This window comes from Orycteropus afer, unplaced genomic scaffold (genome assembly GCF_000298275.1).
Source record: "Orycteropus afer afer isolate SDZICR_OR568_19922 unplaced genomic scaffold, OryAfe1.0 scaffold00072, whole genome shotgun sequence".
Lineage (NCBI taxonomy): Eukaryota > Metazoa > Chordata > Mammalia > Tubulidentata > Orycteropodidae > Orycteropus > Orycteropus afer.
Genome location: NW_006921659.1, coordinates 10,091,229 through 10,115,630, shown reverse-complemented (window position 1 = coordinate 10,115,630; position 24,402 = coordinate 10,091,229). Strand labels below are relative to the sequence as shown.

At 38.8% G+C, this 24,402-nt stretch overlaps 1 protein-coding gene across 1 annotated transcript in view; it reads right to left on the bottom strand.

The window, feature by feature from the left end:
• The window catches only part of HACE1 (HECT domain and ankyrin repeat containing E3 ubiquitin protein ligase 1), a 246,142-nt gene that overhangs the window by 185,046 nt on the left and 36,694 nt on the right, over positions 1–24,402 (bottom strand). The window contains exon 5 of the mRNA XM_042780944.1: positions 23,117–23,192. Within this exon, the coding sequence (XP_042636878.1) occupies positions 23,117–23,192 (76 nt within the window). The remainder of the gene's footprint in view (positions 1–23,116; positions 23,193–24,402) is intronic.

Sequence of the window (24,402 nt, the reverse complement as noted above, 5' to 3'; positions counted from 1 at the left end):
GAAGGGATGGACACTGGGAGGAGGTAACTATGGGGAGGAAGTGGGAGGGGAGCTGCTGCATTGTAAATTTTGGTCAATGACATGAGACAACGTATATGTGAACTGCTGTATGAAAAGTGAATTTACTCTGTAAATCTTCACCCAAATCGTAATAAAAAATAAATAAATAAAAAATAACAGCAACGAAGAAAATGATAACACGATTCATAAAGAAAATGAGCTCAGCACAGAAAATTATACGGGACAAAGAAACCAGGAACACCGTGAAAAAACACCTAACAAAATGACAACAACAAATTCATACCTGTCAAGGATTACACTGAATGTCAATGGATAAAATGTACTACTCAAGAGATGGAGAGTTGCAAACTGGGTAAGAAAACATAACCCATCAATACAATGTCTACAAGAGACACACCTTAGAGACAAAGACAAAAATAGACTAAAAATCAAAAGATGGAAAAAGACATACCAAGCAAAGGGCAACAACAAAAAAGCAGGAGTGGTTATATTAATTTCTGATAAAATTGACTTTAAGACAAAATCTACCATAAGACAAAGAAGGACATTATATAAGGATTAAAGGATCAACTGAGCAAGAAGATATAACTATAATAAATATCTATGGACCCAATGAAAGAGCCCCACAATACATAAATCAGACTGTAACAGAACTGAAAAGACAAAGAGAGAACTCCACAGTCACAGTGGGAGACTTTAATACACCACTTTCAATCAAAGATAGAACTGGAAAGAAACTCAACAAAGATGCAGAAGAATACAATACAATCTACCAACTTGACCTTGTAGACATTTACAGAGCATTCACCCAACAACAGTACAATCAGTGCACATGGAACATTTTCCATGATAGACCATATGTTAGGCCATAAAGCAAGCCTTAATAAATTTAAAAACACTGAAATACTGCAAAGTATCTTCAGATCACAATGCTATAAAATTAGCAATCAGTAATAGGAAGATCAATGGAAAAACACCAAACACATGGAAACTGAACAACATCCTTCCTAAGAACGATTAGGTAATAGAAGAAATAAAAAAAGGAAATAAAAAAATTCCTTGAATCAAATGAGAATGAAAACACAACACACCAAAATGTTTGGGACATGGCAAAAGCAGTGATCAGAGGCCAATTTACAGCAATAAATGCACACATCAAAAAAGAAGAGCGAGCCAAAATCAACATTTCCAACAATTAGATAAAGTACATCAAGTAAAGCCTACAGTCACCAAAAGAGAGGAAATAATACAGATTTGATCAGAGATCAATGAAATGGAAGACAGAAACACAATATTAAAAAAAAATCAACAAGACTAGAAGTTGGTTTTTTGAGAAGATTAATAAAATTGACAAAGCACTGGCAAATTTAAAAAAGGAAAAGAGGGAGAGAATACAAAGAGCATGAATAACACAGGAAATTGGTGACATCACAACAGAACCAAATTAAATAAAAAGGATACTATCAGGATACTATGAAGAACTGTACTCCAACAAATATGTAAATCTGGAAGAAATGGACAGATTTCTAGAAACATACTACTTACATAAACTAACACATCCTGAAGGGGAAAAGTTAAACAGATCCATAACAAAAGAAGAAACTGAACAGTTCATCAAAAAAATTACCAACAAAAAACAGTCCTGGACCATATTTCACTGGAGAATTCTACCAAACATTCAGAGAACTGACCCCAATCCTACTCAAACTATTCCAAAACATACAAAAGGTTGGAATCCTCCCTAATTCATTTTATGAAGCAAGCATAACCTTGATACCAAAACCAGGCAAAGACATCACTCAAAATGAAAACCACAGACCAATATCCCTCATGAATATAGATGCAAAAATCTTCAACAAAATCCTAGCCAATAAACTCTAACAAAATAGCAAAAAAATTATACATTATGACCAAGTGGAGTTCATATCAGGTATGCAAGGGTGGTTCAACATTAGAAAAACAATCGATATCATCCATCACATAAATAAAACAAAGGAAAAAAAAAACACATGATCATATCAACTGATGCAGAAAAGGCATTTGATGAAATCTAACACCCATTCCTGATAAAAACTCTCAGCAAAATAGGAATAGAAAGGATATTCCTCAACATAATAAAGGGCATGTATGAAAAACCAACAGCTAACATTATTCTCAAGGGAGAGAGACTGAAACCATTCCCCTTGCGAACAAGAACTAGACAGGGATGCCCTCTATCACTGCTTCTATTCAACACTGTATTGGAAGTCCTAGCCAGGGCAGTAAGGCAAGAAAGAGAAATCAAAGGTATACAAATTTGTAAGGAAGAAGTCAAATTATCCCTATTTGCTGATGATATGATCCTATACCTAGAAAACCCAAGAGACTCAGCCAAAAGTCTACTGGAACTAATTGAGATATGTAGCATAGTGGCAGGATACAAGATTGTTGTTACATGCCGTCAGCGTACAAAAATCAATTGGATTCTTCTACACCAGCAAAGAGATTACTGTAAAAGAAATAAGGAATACAATACCATTTACAATAGCTACCAAAAATAAATACATACATACTTGGGAATAAATCTTACAAGGAACACAAAATACCTATACAAGCAAAACTATAAAAAACTACTTCAAGAAACCATAAGAGATCTACATAAATGGAAGAATACACTATGCTCATGGATAGGAAGATTGAACATTGTGAAAAATGTCAATTCCACCCAAAGTAATCTATACATTCAATGCAATTCCAATCCAGATCCTGTCAACATTCTTCAAGGATATGGAAAAACCAATCACTAGCTTTATATGGATAGGAAAGGGACCTCAAATAAGCAAAGCACTGCCAAAGAAGAAGAACAAAGTAAACTGTCTCACACTGCTGGATCTCAAAACCTACTATACAGCCACAGTAGTCCAAACTGCCTAGTATTGGTATGACAGAACACATAGACCAATGGAATAGAATTGAGAACCTAGAAAAAGATCCATCGACCTATGGTCAGCTGATCTTTGACAAAGAGCCAAAATCCATTAAATGGGGAAGAGATTGTCTGTTTCACAAATGGTGCTGGCAAAACTGGATATCCATTTGCAGAAAGATGAAACAAGACTTGTACCTCACACAATTTGTACTTGCCATCAAGGCAGCAGGGAGCAGCAGCAGACAGGGCTGGTGGCCAGAGCAGGTAAGGAGGGCAGGGGACAGCCCCCAAGGCGGCAGGGAGCAGCAGCAGACAGGGCTGGTGGCCAGAGCAGGTAAGGAGGGCAGGGGACAGCCCCCAAGGCGGCAGGGAGCAGCAGCAGACAGGGTTGGCAGCTGGAACAGCTAGGGGGAAGCCCAGGAAGTGAGTGGAGCAGTTGGAACAGCTAAGGGAGACGAACCTGTCTGCTGGTTTGTTATACGTGGTGGCTTGCGTGTGGCTTTGAAGGTGGAGGCTGTGCCAGCAGGGGTGCCCATGGTGGACCAGTTTTGGTAGAGCTTTCAGACTGAGACAGACTCAGGAAGAGGGAAGAGACCATCCACTCTCAAAGAATTGGCCAGTGAAAACCTTATAAATAGTAGTGAAACACTGTCAGATATATTACCGGAAAAGGACTGGCCATTGTTTCTTTCTACTGTACATAAGGTCACCATGAGTCGAAGAGGACTCGATGACACCTAACAACAACAACCATACACAAAAACTAACTCCAGATTGATCAGAGACTTAAATGTGAAACCTACAATTACAAAGTTCCTCAAGGAGAAACTAGGGCAAATTTAGGGGTCATACGTATAAACAGATTATCAAGCATAACCCAAAATGCACAAACAGCAGAAGAGAAACGAGATGAATGGGACTTTCTAAAAATTAAATTTTTATGTGCTTCTAAACACTTCTCCAAAACAGAACCTACAGACTGGGAAAAAATATTTGGCAACAACGTATTTGACAAGGGACTTATCTCTAAAAAATACAGAAAACTCCAACAGCTCAACGACAAAAAAACAAAAAATCCAATTAAAAAATTGGCAGAAGACATGAATAAACACTTCACCAAAGAGGATATTCAGTCAGCCAACAGACACATGAAGAAATGCTCATGATCATTAGCCATTAGAGAGATGCAAATTAAAACAATGAGATATCATCTTGCCCCAGCACTAGTAGCAAAGTTCAACAAGACAGAAAATAACAAATGCTGGCGAGGATGTGGAGAAATTGGGACTTTCACACACTGCTGGTGGGACTGTAAAATGGTACAACCACTGTGGAAAGCAGTATGGCAAGTCCTTAAAGTTGGAATTAGAAACACCATTTGACCCAGCTATTCTATTACTAAGTATACATCCTAAAGAAGTGATAGCCAGGACAAGATCAGATATATGCACACCCATGTTCACTGCAGCACTACTTACAATAGCAAAAAGATGGAAACAACCTACTAGGTGCCCATCAACAGAAAAATGGATAACCAAACTATGGTACATACACATAATGGAATACTCTGCAACCCTAAAGAATAACGCAGAGTTGGCAAAACACCACATAGCATGGATGAACTTGGAGGACCCTATGCTGAGTGAAAGAAGTCAATCATAGAAGGACAAATACTGTATTAGTCCGTTATTGTAAAAGTCAAAGAAAGGTTTATCTATGGAAGGAAATTTTCTTTGTTGGTTACCAGAGGTGGGAGAGGAGGGAAGGGAACATTATTAGATAGGGCAAGACAAATATTGATTTGGATGAAGAGAAGGGCAATATACCAAATTTGAGTGATCAATACAGTGGCATTGAGGAAGAGGAAGATATAGAGAGGTGCATGGGAGGTAGAGACAACAAAGATGAATCCTTTTGCACATACAGTACTGTGTTGTGAGTGATGGCAAACATGGATATACACCTGGATAGATGGGTAGACAGGTTGAATGAAGGTATGTCTATGGAGTAGGGAGTATGCGCATGACGAGTATAGGGTTGGCAGATAGTGTTTCTACAATTGCATCAGTATGTTCTGTAGGAATTCCCAGGTATATAGTAGAGCTGACAACAGAGAAGGTTGTAGTCATTTCTTGGCCACAGCCAGCTACCCAGAGTAAGTGAGTAGTTGGTCCTGTGGGTTTGGGACCATAGTCGCAGGGGACATCAAGGTCAAGTGGCATAACATACTAGACAAAATCACTCTTCCACATCCTACTTTGGCAAGTAGAGACTGGGATCTTAAAAGCTTGCAAGCAGCCATCTACATGCAGTGATGGGTCTTTCTTCATACAGAGCAAAGAAGAACGAAGAAAACCAAAGATTCACGGAAAGAATTATTCCTACCGACTGGTACACCATGCAATCCGCAGCCTATATGAATATGAGACCAGAAGAACTAGATGGTGTCCGGCTACCACTGTCAACTATTTGGAGGGGGATCTATGTAGGAGATCCTGGATAGAGTAGAAGAACAATGTGGGACAAAACTCAAAACCACAACAACAGCAAAAAAAGGGACCAGATTTGCTGTTCTGATAAAGCCTGGTGGAACTGCTGGGACTATGGCCCCTAGCTGCCCTTCAGGTGTGGAATTGAACCCACTCCTTTAGCTTCCAGCCAAACAAAACACAGGTATATGAGCTGAACATTTATGTTAGGTAGATACACTCCTTGTAGAGAATAATCATGAGAGAATAGAAGGGCTGTGTATGCACAGGGAGACAGCTTGGGGGGGCAGGAGTGCATGGAAAGATAGGAAACAGGTAAGAGGTGGGTATGCGGAGGAAGTGGGAAGGAAGCTGTTGCATTGTAGGATATTGCAGTCAATGTCAAGAGACAAAGTACATGTGAGCTACTGTATGGAAAATGAATTTACTCTCTAAACTTTCACACAAATCACAATAAAAAAAAATTTAAAAAAAGCAGTGCAAAAAAAACTTTGGAAATTAACACTGATAGAGACACGAAAATTCAAAACAATATTTAGAAGATAATGTTGAGGAAATCTCCTAGAGAGCACACAAAAAAAGAGAAAGAAATGAAAAAGGAAGAAATGAGAGAAAAGGTAAGAAAAAAGAAAGAAAGAAGCCCAATACTCAAAAACTTCAGAAGGATAAAACAGAAGTGAAAATCATCAAAGAAACAATTTATTAAAATTTCTCATGTATTTCCAGGACATGAGTTTCTCGAACATAAGTATCCAGGTTGGCAGTATCCCACTATTAGCCAGCAAAATGGATAAATACACTGAACCAAATCATATGATCAGAAAATTTAAGAACTCTAAGGACAAAGTATATTCTATGAGTTTCCAGAGAGAAAAAATAAAATAAGTTTCATATAAAGAATCAAGAACAAAATAGTGCCACTTGAAAACTGGAAGCTAGAAGACAATAAAACTAATGTCTTCAAAATTCTAAGGAAAAATAAATTCCAACCCAGAATTTTACTGTGAGCTAAATAATCAACTAAGCACACAAACTTAAAAACCCAATTCATAATCATACATGCAAGTTATTAATAAATTTACCTCTCATGTATTCTTTCTCAGGATGAAGTTCTCCAACAAAATAACAGGAGAGTTACCAGGAAAGACAGGTATGTTATTACTAGGTGCCATTGAGTTGGTCCCAACTCACACTGACCCTATGTACAACAGAACAAAACACTGCCTGGTCCTGTGCCACAGAGAACCCAAAACTAGACAAAGGGCAAAAGGTATATCCAGAATGACAGGCAAGAGACATTCTAAACAGCACTACATAGTAGGCCTAGAAAAATCAGCCAATATGTCCTGGAGCTCCGTAAGAGATTTCTCTGAGACATAATCAGGAAGATAAAAGATACTGAATATCTATCAAGAAGATATTTACAAAGCTAATGAATTTGTGATGAGTACTTAGAAAATTAAATAAATTTAAAAACAAAGTTGCAATAAGGCAAAAAAAAATAAAAGGCACATAGATTGAAAAAGAAATAAAACTATACCTCTTATTTATAGATGACATAATTGTCTATGTAGAAAAATCGTAGGGAATCTACAAAAAAGTGAGTGAGTTCAGCAAGGTCAGAGAATAGATGAAGGTCCCAAGATACAAAAGCAACACAAAAAAATCACATGCATTTCTATATACAGGCATACCTCAGATATATTGCAGGTTTGGTTCTAAACTACTGCAATAAAGAAAGTCACACAAATGATTTGGTTTCCCAGTGCATATAAAAGCTATGTTTACACTATACCACAGTCTGTTAAGTATGCAACAGCAATATGAAAACACATAAAATATTGTGAGAATTACCAAAATGTGACACAGAAGCAAGAAGTGAGCATGTATTGCTGGAAAAATGGCACAGAGAAACTTGCTTGATGCAGGGTTGCCACAAATCCTCAATTTGTAAAAGACACATTACATGCCAAGCATGATAACACAAAGTATGCTTATACTAATAAAGAACATGTAGAAACAGAAATTTTAAATACAATACCATTTACAATTGCTCCAAAGAAAATGAAACTTAGGTAGACATTTAACAAAACACATACAAAATTTATATGCTGAAAATTAGAAAAATGCTGATGAAATAAATCAAAGATGTAAACAAATGGAAATACATACTGAGTTTATGCACTGAGAGACCCAATCAACATAGGAAAGATGTCAATTCTCCCTCAAACTGACCTATAGGTTTATTATAAGTCAAATTTTTTGATGATTTTTCACTCCTCTATTTTCTTCTTCAGGATCTCTGGTAGCATAGTGCCTAAAGCACTTGACTGCTAACCAGAAGGCTGGTGGTTCAAACTCACCACCCACTCCTCGGAAGGAAGGTTGGGCAATCTACTTCAGTAGTGAAACTGCCTCGGAAACCAAAGGAGGGGTCGCTATGAGTCAGGGCTGACTCGACAGCATGTAACAACAACATTTCTCCTTCTGGAATTACTTTTATTTAAATGCCAATCAAAATTCCAGCAAAATTTTTTGTAGACTGAGATAAGCTTATTCTAAAATTTATAAGGAAAGACAAGGAACCAGCAACCTAAAATAATCTTGGTAACAACAAAATGGGAGGAATTATTCTACCTGATATTAATACTTAATATATGAACTACAGGAATCAAAAGCGTGGTGTTGGTGATGAATGAAACAGAAAAGAAGAGCCAGAAACAGGTTCACACAAATATGCCCAGAAAATTTTTGAGAAAGCAGTTCAATGCACAGTCTATTAAGCAAATAGTGCTGGAGTAACTGGACACACATAATCAAAGGACTTCAATCTACAGCTCAAACCTTATACAAATATTAACTCAAAAGGACCCACAGACTTGAATGTAAAACTATACTTTTAGAAAAAAAGAGAAAAATCTTCAAATCTAGGGCTAGGCCAAGAGTTCTTAAATTCAATACCAAATGCACAATCCATAGAAGAAAAACATTGATAAAATTGGACTTGACTGTGATGGTTGGAGCTGTGTGCCAACTTAGCTGGACCACAATTCTGTGTGGTTTGAGCTGTTGTGATGTGGTTGTTCCCATGATGGGATCAGATGATTATGTTTGAGCGGGCAATCTGTTGGGGGGTAGTTTCCCTAGGGGTGTGGCCTGCTTCTAGTATATCCAAGGACATCCTGGGAAAAGAGACATTCTTCTGTGGATCAGGATTCTGCTGTGCTGCCTAAAACTGTCCATGAGTGAACAGTCCACCATTTGGCCTGGAGATCTTGGATTCGTCATTCGTTGGAGTCAATAGCTTGTGTACTGCCTGCCAGCCTTGAGTTCCACAGCCCCTGCGGTTTCAAGAGTCAGGAAAAGCCTCCAGCTTGACGTTTGATCCAGGAACTTTGGACATGCCAGCTTCTATAAGTGTGTGAGCCATTTTCCTAAGATAAATTTCTCTATATATACATATATATATAAGCTTTATTGGTTTTGTTTCTCTAGAGAACCCAGTCTAACACACTGATTAAAATTAAAAATTTTTGCACTGTGAAAGACCAGTGACGAAGATGAAAAGACAAGCTACAGACTGGGAGAATTATATGTACACCACATATCTGAAAAAGGACTAATATCTAGAATATATACAGAACTCCTACAACTCAACAGTAAAAAACAAACAATCCAATTAGAAAATGGGCAAAAGATATGAACAGACATTTCAGCAAAGTAGATGTACAGATGATAAATAAGCACATGAAAAGATTTTCAACATCATTAGCCATTAAGGAAATGCAAAATAAAACCACAATGAGATAGCACTACACACCCATTTTTAATGGCTGAAATAAAAAATAATGACAGCACCAAATGCTAGTGACGATACTAAAAAACTGAATCACTACAATGCAGCTGGTAGCTATAGGTGGTAAAGTGGTACCACCACTCTGGAAAACAAGCAGTTTATTAAAAAACTTAATAAGAAACTACCATACAACACAGCAACTGCACTTCTAGGCATTTATTTATTCCAAAAACATACTTATGTTCACACAAAAGTGTGTACACTAATGTTTATATTTATAGTAGCTTTATTTTCAACAGGCAAAATCTGGAAACAAGCCAGATGACCTTCAATGGCTGAACAGTTAACCAAACAGTGGTACATCCACATCATAGAAAACTACTAAGCAATAAAAAGGGCTTCGAATCAGTTCCTCCTGGTTTAGTCATAGCCAAGCAAGTAAAATCAGAACAGACACAAATTTTTAAAATTTCAGTGAACAGAATAACTAGAATAATTACAGGTCAATGCCCTGCTAGAAATTTAATCTCCCTCTTAGAAAATAAGGGCAGTGTGTACATTACGTAGCAACCAAATCAAATCAAATCTCTTGCCCATCGGATTTTGAGCAGAGTTGGAAACAGTGGTTCCCTGCACAAAGATATAGCCAACCACACGACTTTAAATGTGTGTCACACTCCACAGTCCTGCCAAAAGAGGTATGCACTGCATAATATCAATGTGGCCAATGTACAATTGCATATATGACCATGGTTCCATAAGGTTTTTTTTCTCCCAAACCCCTGGACATACAGAACTGGGCAGCAATGTGGTAGGGTGGATGGGCAGCAGCCCTTCCCTCTGAAGCTTTAACATAGACTGGTACCCTTCACCAGCCCTGCCTGGCTGCCCTGTCTACTCCTGGTAGTGGATCCTCTGGTGCTAGATAAGCTGTGAGCTCTGGCCAAAGGTCTTGCCACCGATGTCGCAGGCAATGAGCTTCTTGCCTATGTGCACCTGCAGGTACTGGAAGAAGCAGGAGTAGAAGAAGTAATAGGAGCAGTCACAGGCGGCCTTGTCACACTCGTGGTAATTGTAGGGCTTTCCACCTGTGTGAATGCACTGATGCTTCAAGAGCATGGAGCTACAGACGAAGGCCTTGCCAAAATGGCTGTACGTGTATGGCTTCTCACCATTGTGCAGCCACTGCTGTCACAGCAGGTTGGAGCTCTGGCTAAAGGCCTAATTGTATTCACAGCACTTGCAGAGCTTCTTACTGTTGTGTATGCATAGGTGTTGTGGGAAATATGAGATGTGGTTCAAGGCCTGGCCATGCTTGTATGGTTTCTCAGCTGTGTGGCAGCACTGGTGCTTCAGCAGCATTAAGTTGTATTTGAAGCTTTTGCCTCAAATTTCACAGTGGTACAACTTCCTACCTCATGCACCACCTTGCTGGTCCCCAAAGACCGTGCCAAGACCAAAGCTGCTGCCCAGCACAGCCCATTTGGAGCTGCTGCTGGTCTCTAGGGTTCCATGTAACAGGAACGTCATGTACCAAGCACCCCTCTTCTGTACACAGGGTCTAGTCCCTGGTGGCTGCCCTGTGGGCTATTCCAAACTGGCCTCTGGCCCACAGCTGCCGCCACACTAAGGTCTCCAGGAACGGGCTTTCAAACATTGCTGCATCCTGGCTCACTCTCACCTCAGGAACACCTAGCTGGGGAGTGAGTGGTGCCTTCTCAGGCTCAGACTTAGAATCAGGCCAGTAGATGTATCTCCAGATCTTGACTTCCTGGACATCTTGGGGATCTAGGGTCAGACAGCTCCTTCTCCAGCTGTAGCTGGGAGAACACCTCAGGACTAGAAAAGGTGAGTGTCCTGTTGATGACCAAGGAGGTGAAGGAGGGCCTTGTGATAGTGGTGGGCTCAAGGAGGTATCCCCAGTGATTAGACTGACAGGGGACAGGACAGGAAGGGACTCTTGATTGTCCTCTAGAGCCACTATCTTTCTCATGGCCTCCTGAAGGTGTGCACACCTGGGACCTCTATTCTCGCTGTCTGAGCGGGGGTGAAGGTCTCAAGAGTAGAAGCCACTTCAGCTCATAAGGCTGCAGACCCTCACCCTGAGCTCAGGTTCCAGCCCCCAAACTATGGAGGGGCACCAGCATAAGGAGTAAACACTCCCCTACCCCCTCTTCCCAGCTAGGAGGGCTGTGACAATGGAAAAGGGCACAACAGTGAAAAGCACAGCTGCACAGAGTAGTAGCATTCCAGACTCAGGCCCATAGCTCCACACAAGGCATATGACCTCAGATGTTACATGATTTGGACAATTTATCATATGGTGTTCATACAATGTCCTATTTCACAGAATGTATCATGGACGTTAAGCAACATGTACCTGTAACTCAGTCTCACACACTAGGCTCATAGAAGGGCTAACTATGCCTCTTCTGAGTCTCCCATTCCAGGGCTTCAATCCATTCCAATTATCAAGTTCCAGATCATTCAAATTTTTAAAACTTGCATCTCTTCCAGTTTCACTTCATCAGCCATGACTGAATCACTTCAAACCTATTCAAAGCCCTGATCCAAAGGAACGAACTACTGATACATTCAACAACCTAGAGAAATCTCCAGGGAACATATAGTGAAAAAAATCCAATCCTGAAGATTACATACAGTACAATAGTACAATATCATTTATATAATATATTTGAAATTTTAGAAAAGAGAACAAAATAGTGGTTGTCAAGAGTTAGGTGAAGATAGTGGAGGGAAAATGTATGGTGATTAACGGTCAACAACAGAAATCTTTGTGGTGTGGAAACTGTTCAGAATACTGACTAGATACATCTAGATACATGAGCTTATACAGGTAATAAAACTATATTGACTTTAACACACACACACACACAACAAAAGTGAGTACAAGTAAAATAGAAAGAAACTGAATAAAAAGGTAGATTATATAATGTCAATATCCTAGGTGTGATATTATACTATGGTTTTGCAAAATGTCACCATGGAAGGGAAAGTAGGCAAAGTACACAAAAGATATCTCTGTATTATTTCTCACAACTGTACTAAATCTACAATTATCTCAAATTTTTGAAGAAGGTAATTGTTCACTACAAACCTGTTACAAAAACCTGTTGCTATAGAGACAATTCTAACTCACAGCTACCCTGTAAGGACAGAGCAGAAATGCCCAATAGGGTTACCAAGGCTGCAAATCTTTACAGAAGCAGATTGCCACATCTTTTCCTATGGAGTTACTGGTGGGTTCAAATCATTGACCTTTCTATCAGCAGCCAAGTACACAGCCATTGTGCCACCAGGGCTCCTTTATTATTCACTATAAGAAATACATAGGACTTCTGGTAAGATGGAGGAATAGGCAGACAAGCAACACAGACCCTCTTCAACAATGAAAAGAAAAACCAATTGACAGAGATACAGAAGATCTGTATCCTGGAGCCCTGAGCTTTGAAAGGAACTATGCAGAAGTGGATTAGGCACCAATTAGTGGAAAAACCTGAATGAAACCAGTGAGCACAGAGACGGCTGGAGTTGCGGACTTTCAGTTACTTTGACAGGACCAACAGCCTGAATATTTCCAAATGGTGTTGGGACCTGAGAATTGACCAAAAGATCAATGCTGGTCACCAAGGGCTGCAGGGACAAATGCATTAGTGGCCTATGATTAGGAAGGGAAACAGCAAGAAGGGAAACAACCTGAGCTATTGACTTTCTGCTGGCCAGAGGGCGCAGACATTTTGGATATTTAAAGTGACTGAGGGTGCAGTCATTTTGAATGTTTACAAGCGGTGGCCATTTTGGATATTTAAAGTGACTGAAGGTGCAGCCATTTTTAATCTTTACAAGTGGCAACCATTTTGGATTTTAAAATGATAGCATTCTCATTCAGATTCCAGGGACCTAAGAATAGGCTCTTTTGCCAAGGTCAGCAGGGACATACCAGAGGCTGACAACAGGAAAGGAGGCAAGTGGCAAGTGTATAAGTGCTGTCAACTACTGAATAGAGGAGTACAGTACCTGCTTGCATAGATAACATACAAACAAAACAAAGAAAACGAAAATCATGGGTAAGTCACTCCAACATACAATCAGCAGTTAAATATAGACACAAAAACATCACAATGCCTCGGAGACAACAGAGCATCACACTCCACAAAAGAAGCAAGAGAAACAGGTCACCAGGATACAGACTCAAAACACATCCCTGAGGAAGATACAGCATTGGAACTCCCTGATAAGGAATTCAAAAGAATTATATTTAGGTATCATCCAACGAATTGAGAGCAGATCAAGGAAAACACAGAGAAAAGCCTAGAACAATTTTGAAAGACAATACGACAAAATACATAAAAATAAGCAAATAAAAAATTGTTGTTGTTTGCCGTCGAGTCGGCCCCGACTCATAGCGACCCCTCCTTGGGTTTCCGAGGCAGTATCACTACGGAAGTAGGATTGCCCAACCTTCCTTCCGAGGAGTGGCTGGTGGGTTTGAACCGCCAGCCTTCTGGTGAGCAGTCAAGTGCCTTAGCCACTATGCTACCAGAGCTCCTAAATAAAAAATTAGAAATGATAAAAATCTACATATAGAGATCTAGAAGATTAATACTAAATTTTCAGATAGATAAGACATTGAATGGGAAAAGAAGCAGAATTGAATCAATGGAACACAGAATTAGAGAGATTGAAGGCAAATACCTGAACACTTCTTTGGAAGGGGATAAATCAGAAAAAAGATCAAAACTAAATGAAGAAAGACTAAGGTTCACATGGGATACCATCAAAAGAATAACCTACTTGTAATCGGAATTCCAGAATAGGTAGAGAAAAATAAAACCACAGAGAAAATTGTCCAAGATTTGTTGGAAGAGAATTTTCCTGGTATGATGAAAGATCAGAATATAATCATTCAGGAAATCCAATGAACCCCAAACAGGATAGCCCTCAAAAGAAAATCACCAAGACATATCATCATCGAACTTAAAAAAACCAAAAACAAAGAAAGAATCATGAGAGCAGCATGGGAAAAACAAAAAGTTACCTACAAGGGGCAACCAATAAGACTAAGCTTAGATTTCTCAGCAGACACCACGTAGGCGAGAAGACGATGGGATGGTATATATAACCCTGAAAGAGAAAAATTTCCAACCAAGAATTATGTACCCAGCAAAACTCTCCCTCAAATATGATGGTGAAATTAGGACATTTCCAGGAAAGCAGAAATTAAGGGGATTTGTTAAAACCAGAACAACCATACAAGAGATGCTAAAGGATACCCTTTGGACAGAGAAACAACAACAGCCAACAACAATGGACTATTAACACAGACGATGATATAACCCAGAAACCAACCCAGCTATGGTAGTATCTAAAGTAAATAAGCCTACAAGATTGTAAACAGGTAACCAGAGACATCAACTGACAAATGAGGACAACTACAAACCAAAAAGAGGGAAAAAACTGTGTTATTACAGAACTTCTAGATGGTAGGGAAATCAAGACAACTACAAGATAGAAAGGACTGTTTTAAACTTCACAAGAAAACTATAAATCACAGGGTAACCTCAAAGAAGAATGATAAACTTTTACATCAAAAAAGAGGACCAGCATAAATATTCAGCAAATACTAAAACAACAGCAACAAAGGAAGTGGTAGGTAACACGATTCATAAACAAAACAAGCTCAGCACAGACAATTACATGGAACAAAGAAATTGACACCAAGAGAAAGCACATAACAAAAATGACAGCAACAAATTCATATTTGCCGATAATTACATATCTGGCAAGGGACTTATCTCTAAGATTTATATCAGAAGAGTGGATGACCAAACTATGGTACATACACATAATGGAATGCTATGCAGCACTAAAGAATAATGTAGAGTCTGAAAAAACACTGCCTAATATGGATGAAATTGGAGGACATTATGCTGAGTGAAATAAGTCTATCACAGAAGGACAAATGTAGTATTAGTTCATTGTTGCTAAGGGTCAAGGAAAGGTTTATATATGGAGGGACACTTTCTTCATTGGCTGCCAGTGGTGGGAGGGGAGGGGAGGGACCACTTCAAAAAAAAAAAAAAACTTAATTATAAATAATTATATAAAGAAAGGTGATCCCACAGAATGTGGCAACTATAGAACAATATCATTAATATCACATGCAAGTAAGATCTTACTAAAGATAATTCAGAAACGTTTGCAGCAGTATATTGATAGAGAACTTCCAGAGGTTCAAGCCGGATTCAGAAGAGGACGTGGAACAAGGGATATCATAGCTGTTGTCAGATGGATCTTGGCTCAAGGCAAAGAATACCAGAAAGATGTTTACTTGTGTTTTATTGACTATGCAAAGGCATTTGATTGTGTGGATCATGACAAATTATGGATAACACTGAGAAGAATGGGAATTCCCGAGCACTTGATTGTACTCATGAGGAATCTGTACCTTGACCAGGAGGCTGTCGTTCGAACAGAACAAGGGGATACTACGTGGTTTAAAATCAAAAAGGGAGTGCGTCAGGGTTGTATTCTTTCTCCACACTTATTCAATCTATACGCTGAGCAAATAATCCGAGAAGCTGGACTATATGAAGAAAAACGTGGTATCAGGATTGGAGGAAGAATCATTAACAACCTGAGATATGCAGACGATACAACTTTGCTTGCTGAAAGTGAGGATGACTTAAGGCACCTACTGATGAAGGTTGAAGAATACAGTCTGCAGTATGGATTACATCTCAACATAAAGAAAACAAAAATCCTCACAACTGGACCAATGAGCAGCATCACAATCAATGGAGAGAAGATTGAGGTTGTCAAGGAATTCACGTTGCTTGGTTCTACAATCGATGCCAATGGAAGCAGCAGTCAGGACATTAGACGACGTGTAGCATTGGGAAAGTCAACTACAAAGGAACTGTTTCAAGTGCTGAGGAGCAAGGATATCTCCTTGAGGACTAAGGTGCACCTGACACAAGCCATGATATTTCCAATCGCCTGGTATGCATGTGAGAGCTGGACAATGAATAAGGAAGGCCGAAGAAGAGTTGATGCTTTTGAGTTGTGGTGCTGGTGAAGAATGCTGAAAGTACCGTGGACTGCTAAAAGAACTAACAGATCTGTCCTGGAGGAAGTGCAGCCAGAATGCTCCTTGGAAGCAAGAATGGCCAGACTTGTCTCACCTATTTTGGTCATGTTGTCAGAAGGGACCATTCCCTGGAGAAGGATGTCATGCTTGGTAGGGTGGAGGGTTGATGAAAGAGGGGGAGGCCTTCAACGAGATGGATTGATACGGTGGCTGCGATGATGGTTTCAAGTATAGCAGGGATTGTGGGGCTGGTGCGGGATCGGGCAGTGTTTCATTCTGCTGTGCATGGGGTCGCTATGAGTCGGAAACGACTCGACGGCACTTAACAACAACAACAACAATTATAAATAGCTTTTATATATAGGCACTCCCTGGGTTATGAACTTTTGACTTTCAGGCAACTCACTGCTCTTTAAAGTTATGTAAATCTGTCCTCACTTTGAAATGACAGGAACAATCCCTTCTGGCAACACATTATTCATCATAATCACCTTTACTTGCTGCAGATGCAGCTTTTAAATCACCAAAAAGACTTTAAAGCCTTTTTGTGCACTAAAGTAAGGCTAAATAAGAACTGTATGCACCTATTCTGAATTATCTACAAATTGAACTTAAAGACACACTTAGGAACAGATCTCATTAATGGCCCAGGGAATGCCTGTCATCAAAAAGGGAAAACACACTGAAAATAATCTAAATAAAATTATGATGACAATATTGGAAGAATGTGAGGAAAATGAGCTTGTAGTGGTGGGATAAAGATGGGACACATGGAAAAAAGAGCAATCATCTCATCCTCCAGGAAGCCAACAGATGATACCTGAACTCAGAAAGCAGCAATATGAGCATGAATTCATTGCCATCAAAGTCAACTGCAACTCACAGTGACCTTACAGGATAGAGTAGAACTAACATTGGGTTTCTAAGTCTATAATCTTTTCAAAAGCAGACTGTCCCAACTTTCTCCTGCAAAGTGGCTGGTAGATTCGAACTGCTGACCTATAGGTGAGTATCCAAGCACTTTAACCAATATACCACCAGGGCTCCTTTTTATTCAGGTATGACCCATTGCCCTCGAGTTGATTGGGACATATTACAACTCTACAGGACAGAGTAGAACTGCCCCGTGGGGTTTCCAAGGCTGTAAATCTTTACAGAAGCAGATTGCTACATCTTTCTCCCACAGTGGATGGTGGGTTTGAAACCCCAACTTAACTACAAGTCAAGCACTTAACTACTGCTTCACCAGGGCTCGTCTTTATTTAGGTATTAAAAAAACTCACTGCCCTCGAGTCGGTTCTGACTCATAGTGACCCCTCCTTGGGTTTCTGAGGCAGTATCTCTATGGAAGTAGATTGCTCAGTCTTCCTTCCGAAGAATGGCTGATGAGTTTGAACCACTAGCCTTCCGGTTAGCAGTCAAATACCTTAGGCACTACGCCACCATACAGAAATAAAATATTTAAATCCATTAAAACAGTTGAGAGGAGTTACCTAGGGAATGGGAAGTTTGGGGATAGGGAAGGAAGGTCGAGGAACTATTTTCTATAGCAAACCTTGTGGAATCATTTGACTCTTTAAGCTATACAGATGAATAATTTTACTAAATACAAATTTTATTATTTAGCACCTAATGTGGGGGAAGCATGCACAGTCTAACCAACATAAATGACGTCACTAACCAGACGGCTGGCGGTTCAAACCCACCAGCCACTCCTCGGAAGGAAGGTTGGGCAATCCTACTTTCGTAGTGATACTGCCTCGGAAACCCAAGGAGGGGTCGCTAAGAGTCGGGTTTGACTCGACGGCACATAACAACAACAACAACAACAAGAAGTACACAAGAGAAAAAGATGTTTCTGATATGGGATACAACATCATTTTGTAACAACTCCAACCACCACCAAAAAATTTATGTATGGTTACTTATGTTTATATGGATATGGAAATACATATATGCACATGTATGTATATACAGATATATCTGTATGTAAGTATACATACATGTTTAAGACTACATGCATATATATTCATCTATATAATAAACCAGATAGGGAGAACAGTTACAGATACTTCTTAGACACAAAGAACTCACGTGATTGGTTTTCTGGGTTTAGAGGTTTAGGACCATAGTCTTGTGGGACAACTCAGTTAATTGGCATAATATAATAATATAGCTCATGAAGTTTATATTCTATATCCTTGTTTGGTTAGTAGTGTCTGGAGTCTCAAAAGCTTATGAGTGACCATCTAAAATACAACTACTGATCTCTACTTGTCTAAAGCAAAAGAGAAAGAAGGACACCAAAGACTCAGAGAAGTCTAAGGACAGAGCAGAAATGCTCAATAGGGTTTCCAAGGCTGCAAATCTTTACAGAAGCAAACTGCCACATCTTTTCCTAGGGAGCTGCTGGTGGGTTCGAACCACTGACCTTTCTGTTAGCAGCCAAGTACACAATCACTGTGCCACCAGGCCTCCTTTATTATTCACTATAAGAAATACATAATATTATGAAGAAAAGGAAAAGCAACTATAGCCAACAACTTAATTATAAATAGCTTTTATATACAGGCAGTCCTTGGGTTATGAACTTTTGACTTTCAAGCAACTCACTGCTCTTTAAAGTTATGAAAATCTGTCCTCAGTCTACACAAACCACAGTCTCACCTGAGAACAGAACTAGATGGTGCCCTGGCTACTACTAATGATCATTCTGGTATCAGGGCCATAACAGAGGGATCCTGAGAGAAATGGAATAAAATGTGGAACAGAACTCAGATTCTTTGAAAGTCCAGACTTATTGGACTGGTTCAGACTAGAGGACTCTCTAAGATTACTACCCTGGGATACTCTTCTAAACTTTAAACCAAAACTATCCTGAGCTCACCCATAGGCTACATAACAGAGTGCCTCATAAAATAAAGAATATCACCTATAAGCACTGTGGTCCATTAAAAAATCATATAAATGGTGAACAATCACTCTAAAGCAAAGATGAGAAGATGAGGGAAAACTGTTTACTGGAAACAGAACCACCAGAAAGGAATCAGTGAGAATGCTGACACATTGTGAAATATGATGTAACCAATGTCAATGGCCTGGAGCTTGAAGGCTGCTTCTGACTTGGATGTGGCTCTCTAGTAAGGCCCTGGCCTGAAGTAGGCAAACCTGGGGCTTGAAAGCTGCTTTTCGCTTGGAGGTGGCTCTGTATTAAAGCCAGGAGCTGACTGTGGAATGGACGATCAACTGCTCATATGCACGTTCAAGTTCAACTTGAAGACAATTAAAACAAGTCCACAAGAGCCAAGATAAGACCTTGATAATATCCTTCCTGAGTTTAGAGACCATTTAAAGAATAGATTTGATGCACTGAACACCAATGACTGAAAACCAGAAGAACTATGGGATGACATCAAGAAAATCATCCATGAAAAAAGCAAAAGGTCATTAAAAAGCCAAGAAAGGAAGAAAAGACCAAAATGAATGTCAGAAGAGACTCTGAAACTTGCCCTTGAGCAGAAAGTAGCTAAAGCAAATGGAGGCAATGACAAGATAGAAGAGCTGAACAGAAGATTTCTAAGAGCAGCTTGAGCAGACAAAGCCAAGTTCTGTTATGAAATGTGCCAAGATCTGGAGTTAGACAACCAAAAGTGAAGAACACACTCGGCATTTCTCAAGCTCAAAGAACTGAAGAAAAAAATTAAGCCTCGAGTTGCAATACTGAAAGATTCTATGGCCAAAATATTGAACGATGCAGGAAACATCAAAAGAAGATGGAAGGAATACAGAGTCACTGTACCAAAAAGAACTGGATGCTGTTCATCCATTTCAGGAGGTGGCGTATGATCAAGAACCAATGATATTGAAGGAAGAAGTCAAAGCTGCACTGAAGGAACTGGCAAATAACAAGGCTCCAGGAATTGACAGAATACCCACTGAGATGTTTCAATAAACAGATGCCTCCTGGAGGCACTCACTCAGTTATGCCAAGAGATTTGGAAGACAGCTACCTGGCCAACTGACTGGAAGAGATCCATATTTGTATCCATTCCAAAAGAAGGTGATCCCACAGAATGTGGAAATTACTGAGCAATATCATTAATATCACATGAAAGTAAACTCTTACTGAAGATAATTCAAAAACGGTTGCAGCAGTATATTGACAGAGAGCTTCCAGAAACGTAAGCTGGATTCAGAAGAGGATGCGGACCAGGGATATCACTGCTATGTCAGATGGATCTTAGCTGAATGCAAAGAATACCAGAAAGATGTTCACTTATATTTTATTGACAATGCAAAAGCATTAGATTGTGTGGATCATAACAAATTATGGAGAACATTGAGAAGAATGGGAATTCCAGAACCGTTGACTGTACTCACAAGGAACCTGTATATAGATAAGGATGCTGTCATTTGAACAGAAGGGGATACTACATTGTTCAAAATCAAGAAGGGAGTACATCAAGGTTGTAACCTTTCACCACACTTATTCAATCTGCATGCCAAGCAAATAATTCAAGAAGCTGGATTATATGAAGAATGTGGTATCATGATTGGAGGAAGACTCATTAACAACCTGCGATATGCAGATGATACAACTTTGCTTGCTGAAAGTGAGGATGACTTGGAAGCACTTACTGATGGAGATTAAAGACTATGGTCTGCAGTATGGATTATATCTCAACATAAAAAAAAAAAAAAATTCTCACAATTGGTCCAATAAACAGCTTCACTGTGGATGGAGGAAAAGTGAAGTTGTCAAGGATTTCATATTACTTGGTTCTATAATCAACAGCAGTGGAAGCAGCAGTCAAGACATAAGAAAACTTACTGTATTAGACAAATTAGCTGTAAAAGATCTCTTTCAAGTGATGAAGAGTAAAGATGTCTCCTTGAAGACCAAGGTGTGCCTAACCCAACTCATGGTATTTTCAATCACCTCTTATGTATGTGAGAGCTGGGCAATGAATAAGGAAGACAGAAGAAGAGTTGATGCTTTTGAGTTGTGATGTTGGAGAAGAATGCCAAGAGTACCATGGTCTGCTAAAATGACAAACAAATCTGTCCTGGAAGAAGTGCAGCCAGAATGCTCCTTGGAAGCGAGAATGGCCAAATTTTGTCTCACCTACATTGGTTATGTTGTCAGGAGGAGCCATTACCTAGAGAAGGATATCATGTTTGTTAAAGTAGAGGGTCAACGAAGAAGGGGAAGGCCCTCAAAGAGACAGACTGATACAGTGGCTGCCAATGATGGGCTCAGGGGTAGCAAGGATTGTGAGGTTGGCACAAGGCCAGGCAGTGTTTCATTCTGCTGTGCACAGGGTCGCTATGAGTTGGAGACAACTCAATGGCACCTAACAACAACAACAACGTCAATGAACACTTTGTACAGAAACTGTTAAATGAGAATCTAATTTGCTGTGTAAACTTTCACAAAAAGCGTAATATTATTTTTTAAAAATTATTATTTAAAAATTTTCTACACATCTTCCTTCAAATTCAGAAGAGGAAGAATGAGCTGATGAAAGCTTATGTGATTAAACAGAGTATGTTAACACTGAACATCTAATCTTGCCTGTAATAAACAGTGTTCTAAAGATAGACCTCGATCACTGCCATAGCTTTAAAATCCTCTGCAGCACCTACCACATCACTAATGTCCTGTGGATATTCAGAATACATACAGTTATTCATTAAATAATTGATGTTATATTGTTAACATATAATAAATTCTGAATTTTCACAGGAACTTTGGATTCTATATAAATACCTAACATACTGGGGTTCACGGAACAGTAAGTGACAGTATTCTTCATTTCATATAATTAAGTTTATTTTCTAATAAGCCATTCACAGAATAATTCAAATCTTAAAGGAACTGTTCTTATATGTTTTCCCCCACAAATTTTTTTTTATAATCAAAAAGTCCTCAAAAACTGGTATGGGAAGTAGAACACTCAGCACTCTTCTTTATTCACAAATTTAAAAATTTCAATTCTACAAATACTATATGATCAAAAGAAAGTAAAATTCAATAAATAAAACTTAACATCTTCTGCCGTGACTTCAAAACAATTTCTTACTTGTCACAGAATTATATTTTATCTCTATCTCTAAAATAAATAATCTTACAACAAGTAACAATTTGGTTAAAATTTTGTGATTTTATAATCCCTTCAACAATATTCATTAACACCTTCCTATAAAATCTATGTGGATCAAAAATACATTATCCCAGTTTCAAAAAGTGATATGACCAAATGAACAGAAATACTAGTTTAAGTAAGTTATAACAAGTATGAAAGAATGTAAGTCAAAATGTTAACAGTGATTATCTCTGAGTGTAGGGAATACAGGTAAATCATTACTTTCATTACTTTTTTTGTTCCTTTTCTGGCTAGCTATATTTCCAATTTTTTTAACAATGAAGATACAAAAGTATTTAAGTGGACAGCCTCCCTATGATGAATTCATCACATACATTGGCAGATATGCCCCTTTAGACCCCTGAAAGTCAGTGACAAAAGCAAGATAGTAAGGCTTAAAAAGAAATGACTAATTTAAAATAAATAAACTTAAAAACAGAGGGGAGAAATCCTAACTTCTCTTAATAAATATAGCTAAAAATTATATCTCAAATCATCCTGCATCTTCTTAATTACCAAAAAAAAGTAATTTACAAAAACATTTGTACTATTCTCAGCACTACCATCACTTTAAACATTATTTTCTAAAAAGTATTTTAAAAGCCCAGACAAAATTATTAGCACTTACAGCTAATAATTACTTACTGCTGTAAGACCTTCGTTATTACAAATGTTGACATCAGCACTGTATTCTAACAATTTACTCATGCATTTCTTCTGCCTGAAAAGAAAAACAGTCACAGATATATTAACAGGCATTAAAAAATAATGGAGTCTCTAGGTGTCACAAGCAGCCAAAGGGCTGTGTGATTCAAACCCACCAACAGGTGCCTAGAAGCAGAGCTTCCAATTGGTTCTTCCCAGTTTAGTCATGGCCAACAAAGTGAAACCAGAACAGACCTGAATTTTTCAAATTTTTAAATCATGGGTGTACCAGGAAGGATAACCAGACAGGAAAAAGTGCCAGCTGATGCCTTGGTATAAAGTTATTCTCCTTCTTAGAAAAGAAGGGCAGCATGTGCAGGACATACAATCATCTCTCTTGAATAGTAGAATCAGAAACAGCAGTGCCTGGCTCAAAGATGATGGCCGACTAAGCTGCTTTGAATGTGTGTCACTCTCCACAGTCTAACAAGAGCCCAGTCTCCTGCCTTAGGCTTCTGCAAGGGCTCACTATGCCTCTGCCAAGTCTCTCAGCCCAGGGCTTCAACCTGTAATTTTTCCCATTCCAGTTACTGTTCCAGTACAGCACCACATTTTACAAATTTGAGTCTGTTCCAATTTCGCTGTTTGAGCCATGACTGAAGTGATTAAAACTGGTTCAAAGCCCTGCTTGGAAGATAGGTCTGGCGATGTGCTTCTGAAACATTACAGTCTTAAAAATCTTATGCAGAAGTTCTATTTTGCACACACGGGGCCAATATAAGTCATAAATGGCTCAACGGCAATTAACAAGAAGAACAAAATAAACAAATGACAAATATTTTACTAAATTTTGTATCAGTCCACAACTACAGTATTTTTTTTTTAAAGAAAACTCTATATAACATTTAAAATAAAATATGGAATTATTACTAGGGCTCTAAGATAATAGGATAAAAAATGGCACAATCAGGTTTCATGTCATTGGGACAAATTCATCACTCAAAAGTAAGATAAATTTCTAGTGTTGAATGAATATTTGCATAGCAATTTTCATTAGAAATTTAAGACAATGTGATTTTAATGGATGGTGTGGTATAGTAAATTACTTTGTGTGGCTTTTCTATCCATAAGTCTTTGTAAACTCCAAGGTGGGATTTTCTATGAGCAACTGAGGAGCTCCTGATTGCTGAAGGTGTCCACCTGGAGTATTTCTGTTGGGAGTGGCACAAAACAATGTTCTGGGAGGTGCCCACTCTCTCTCAGGTGCTTAGAGTTCTGATGCTATA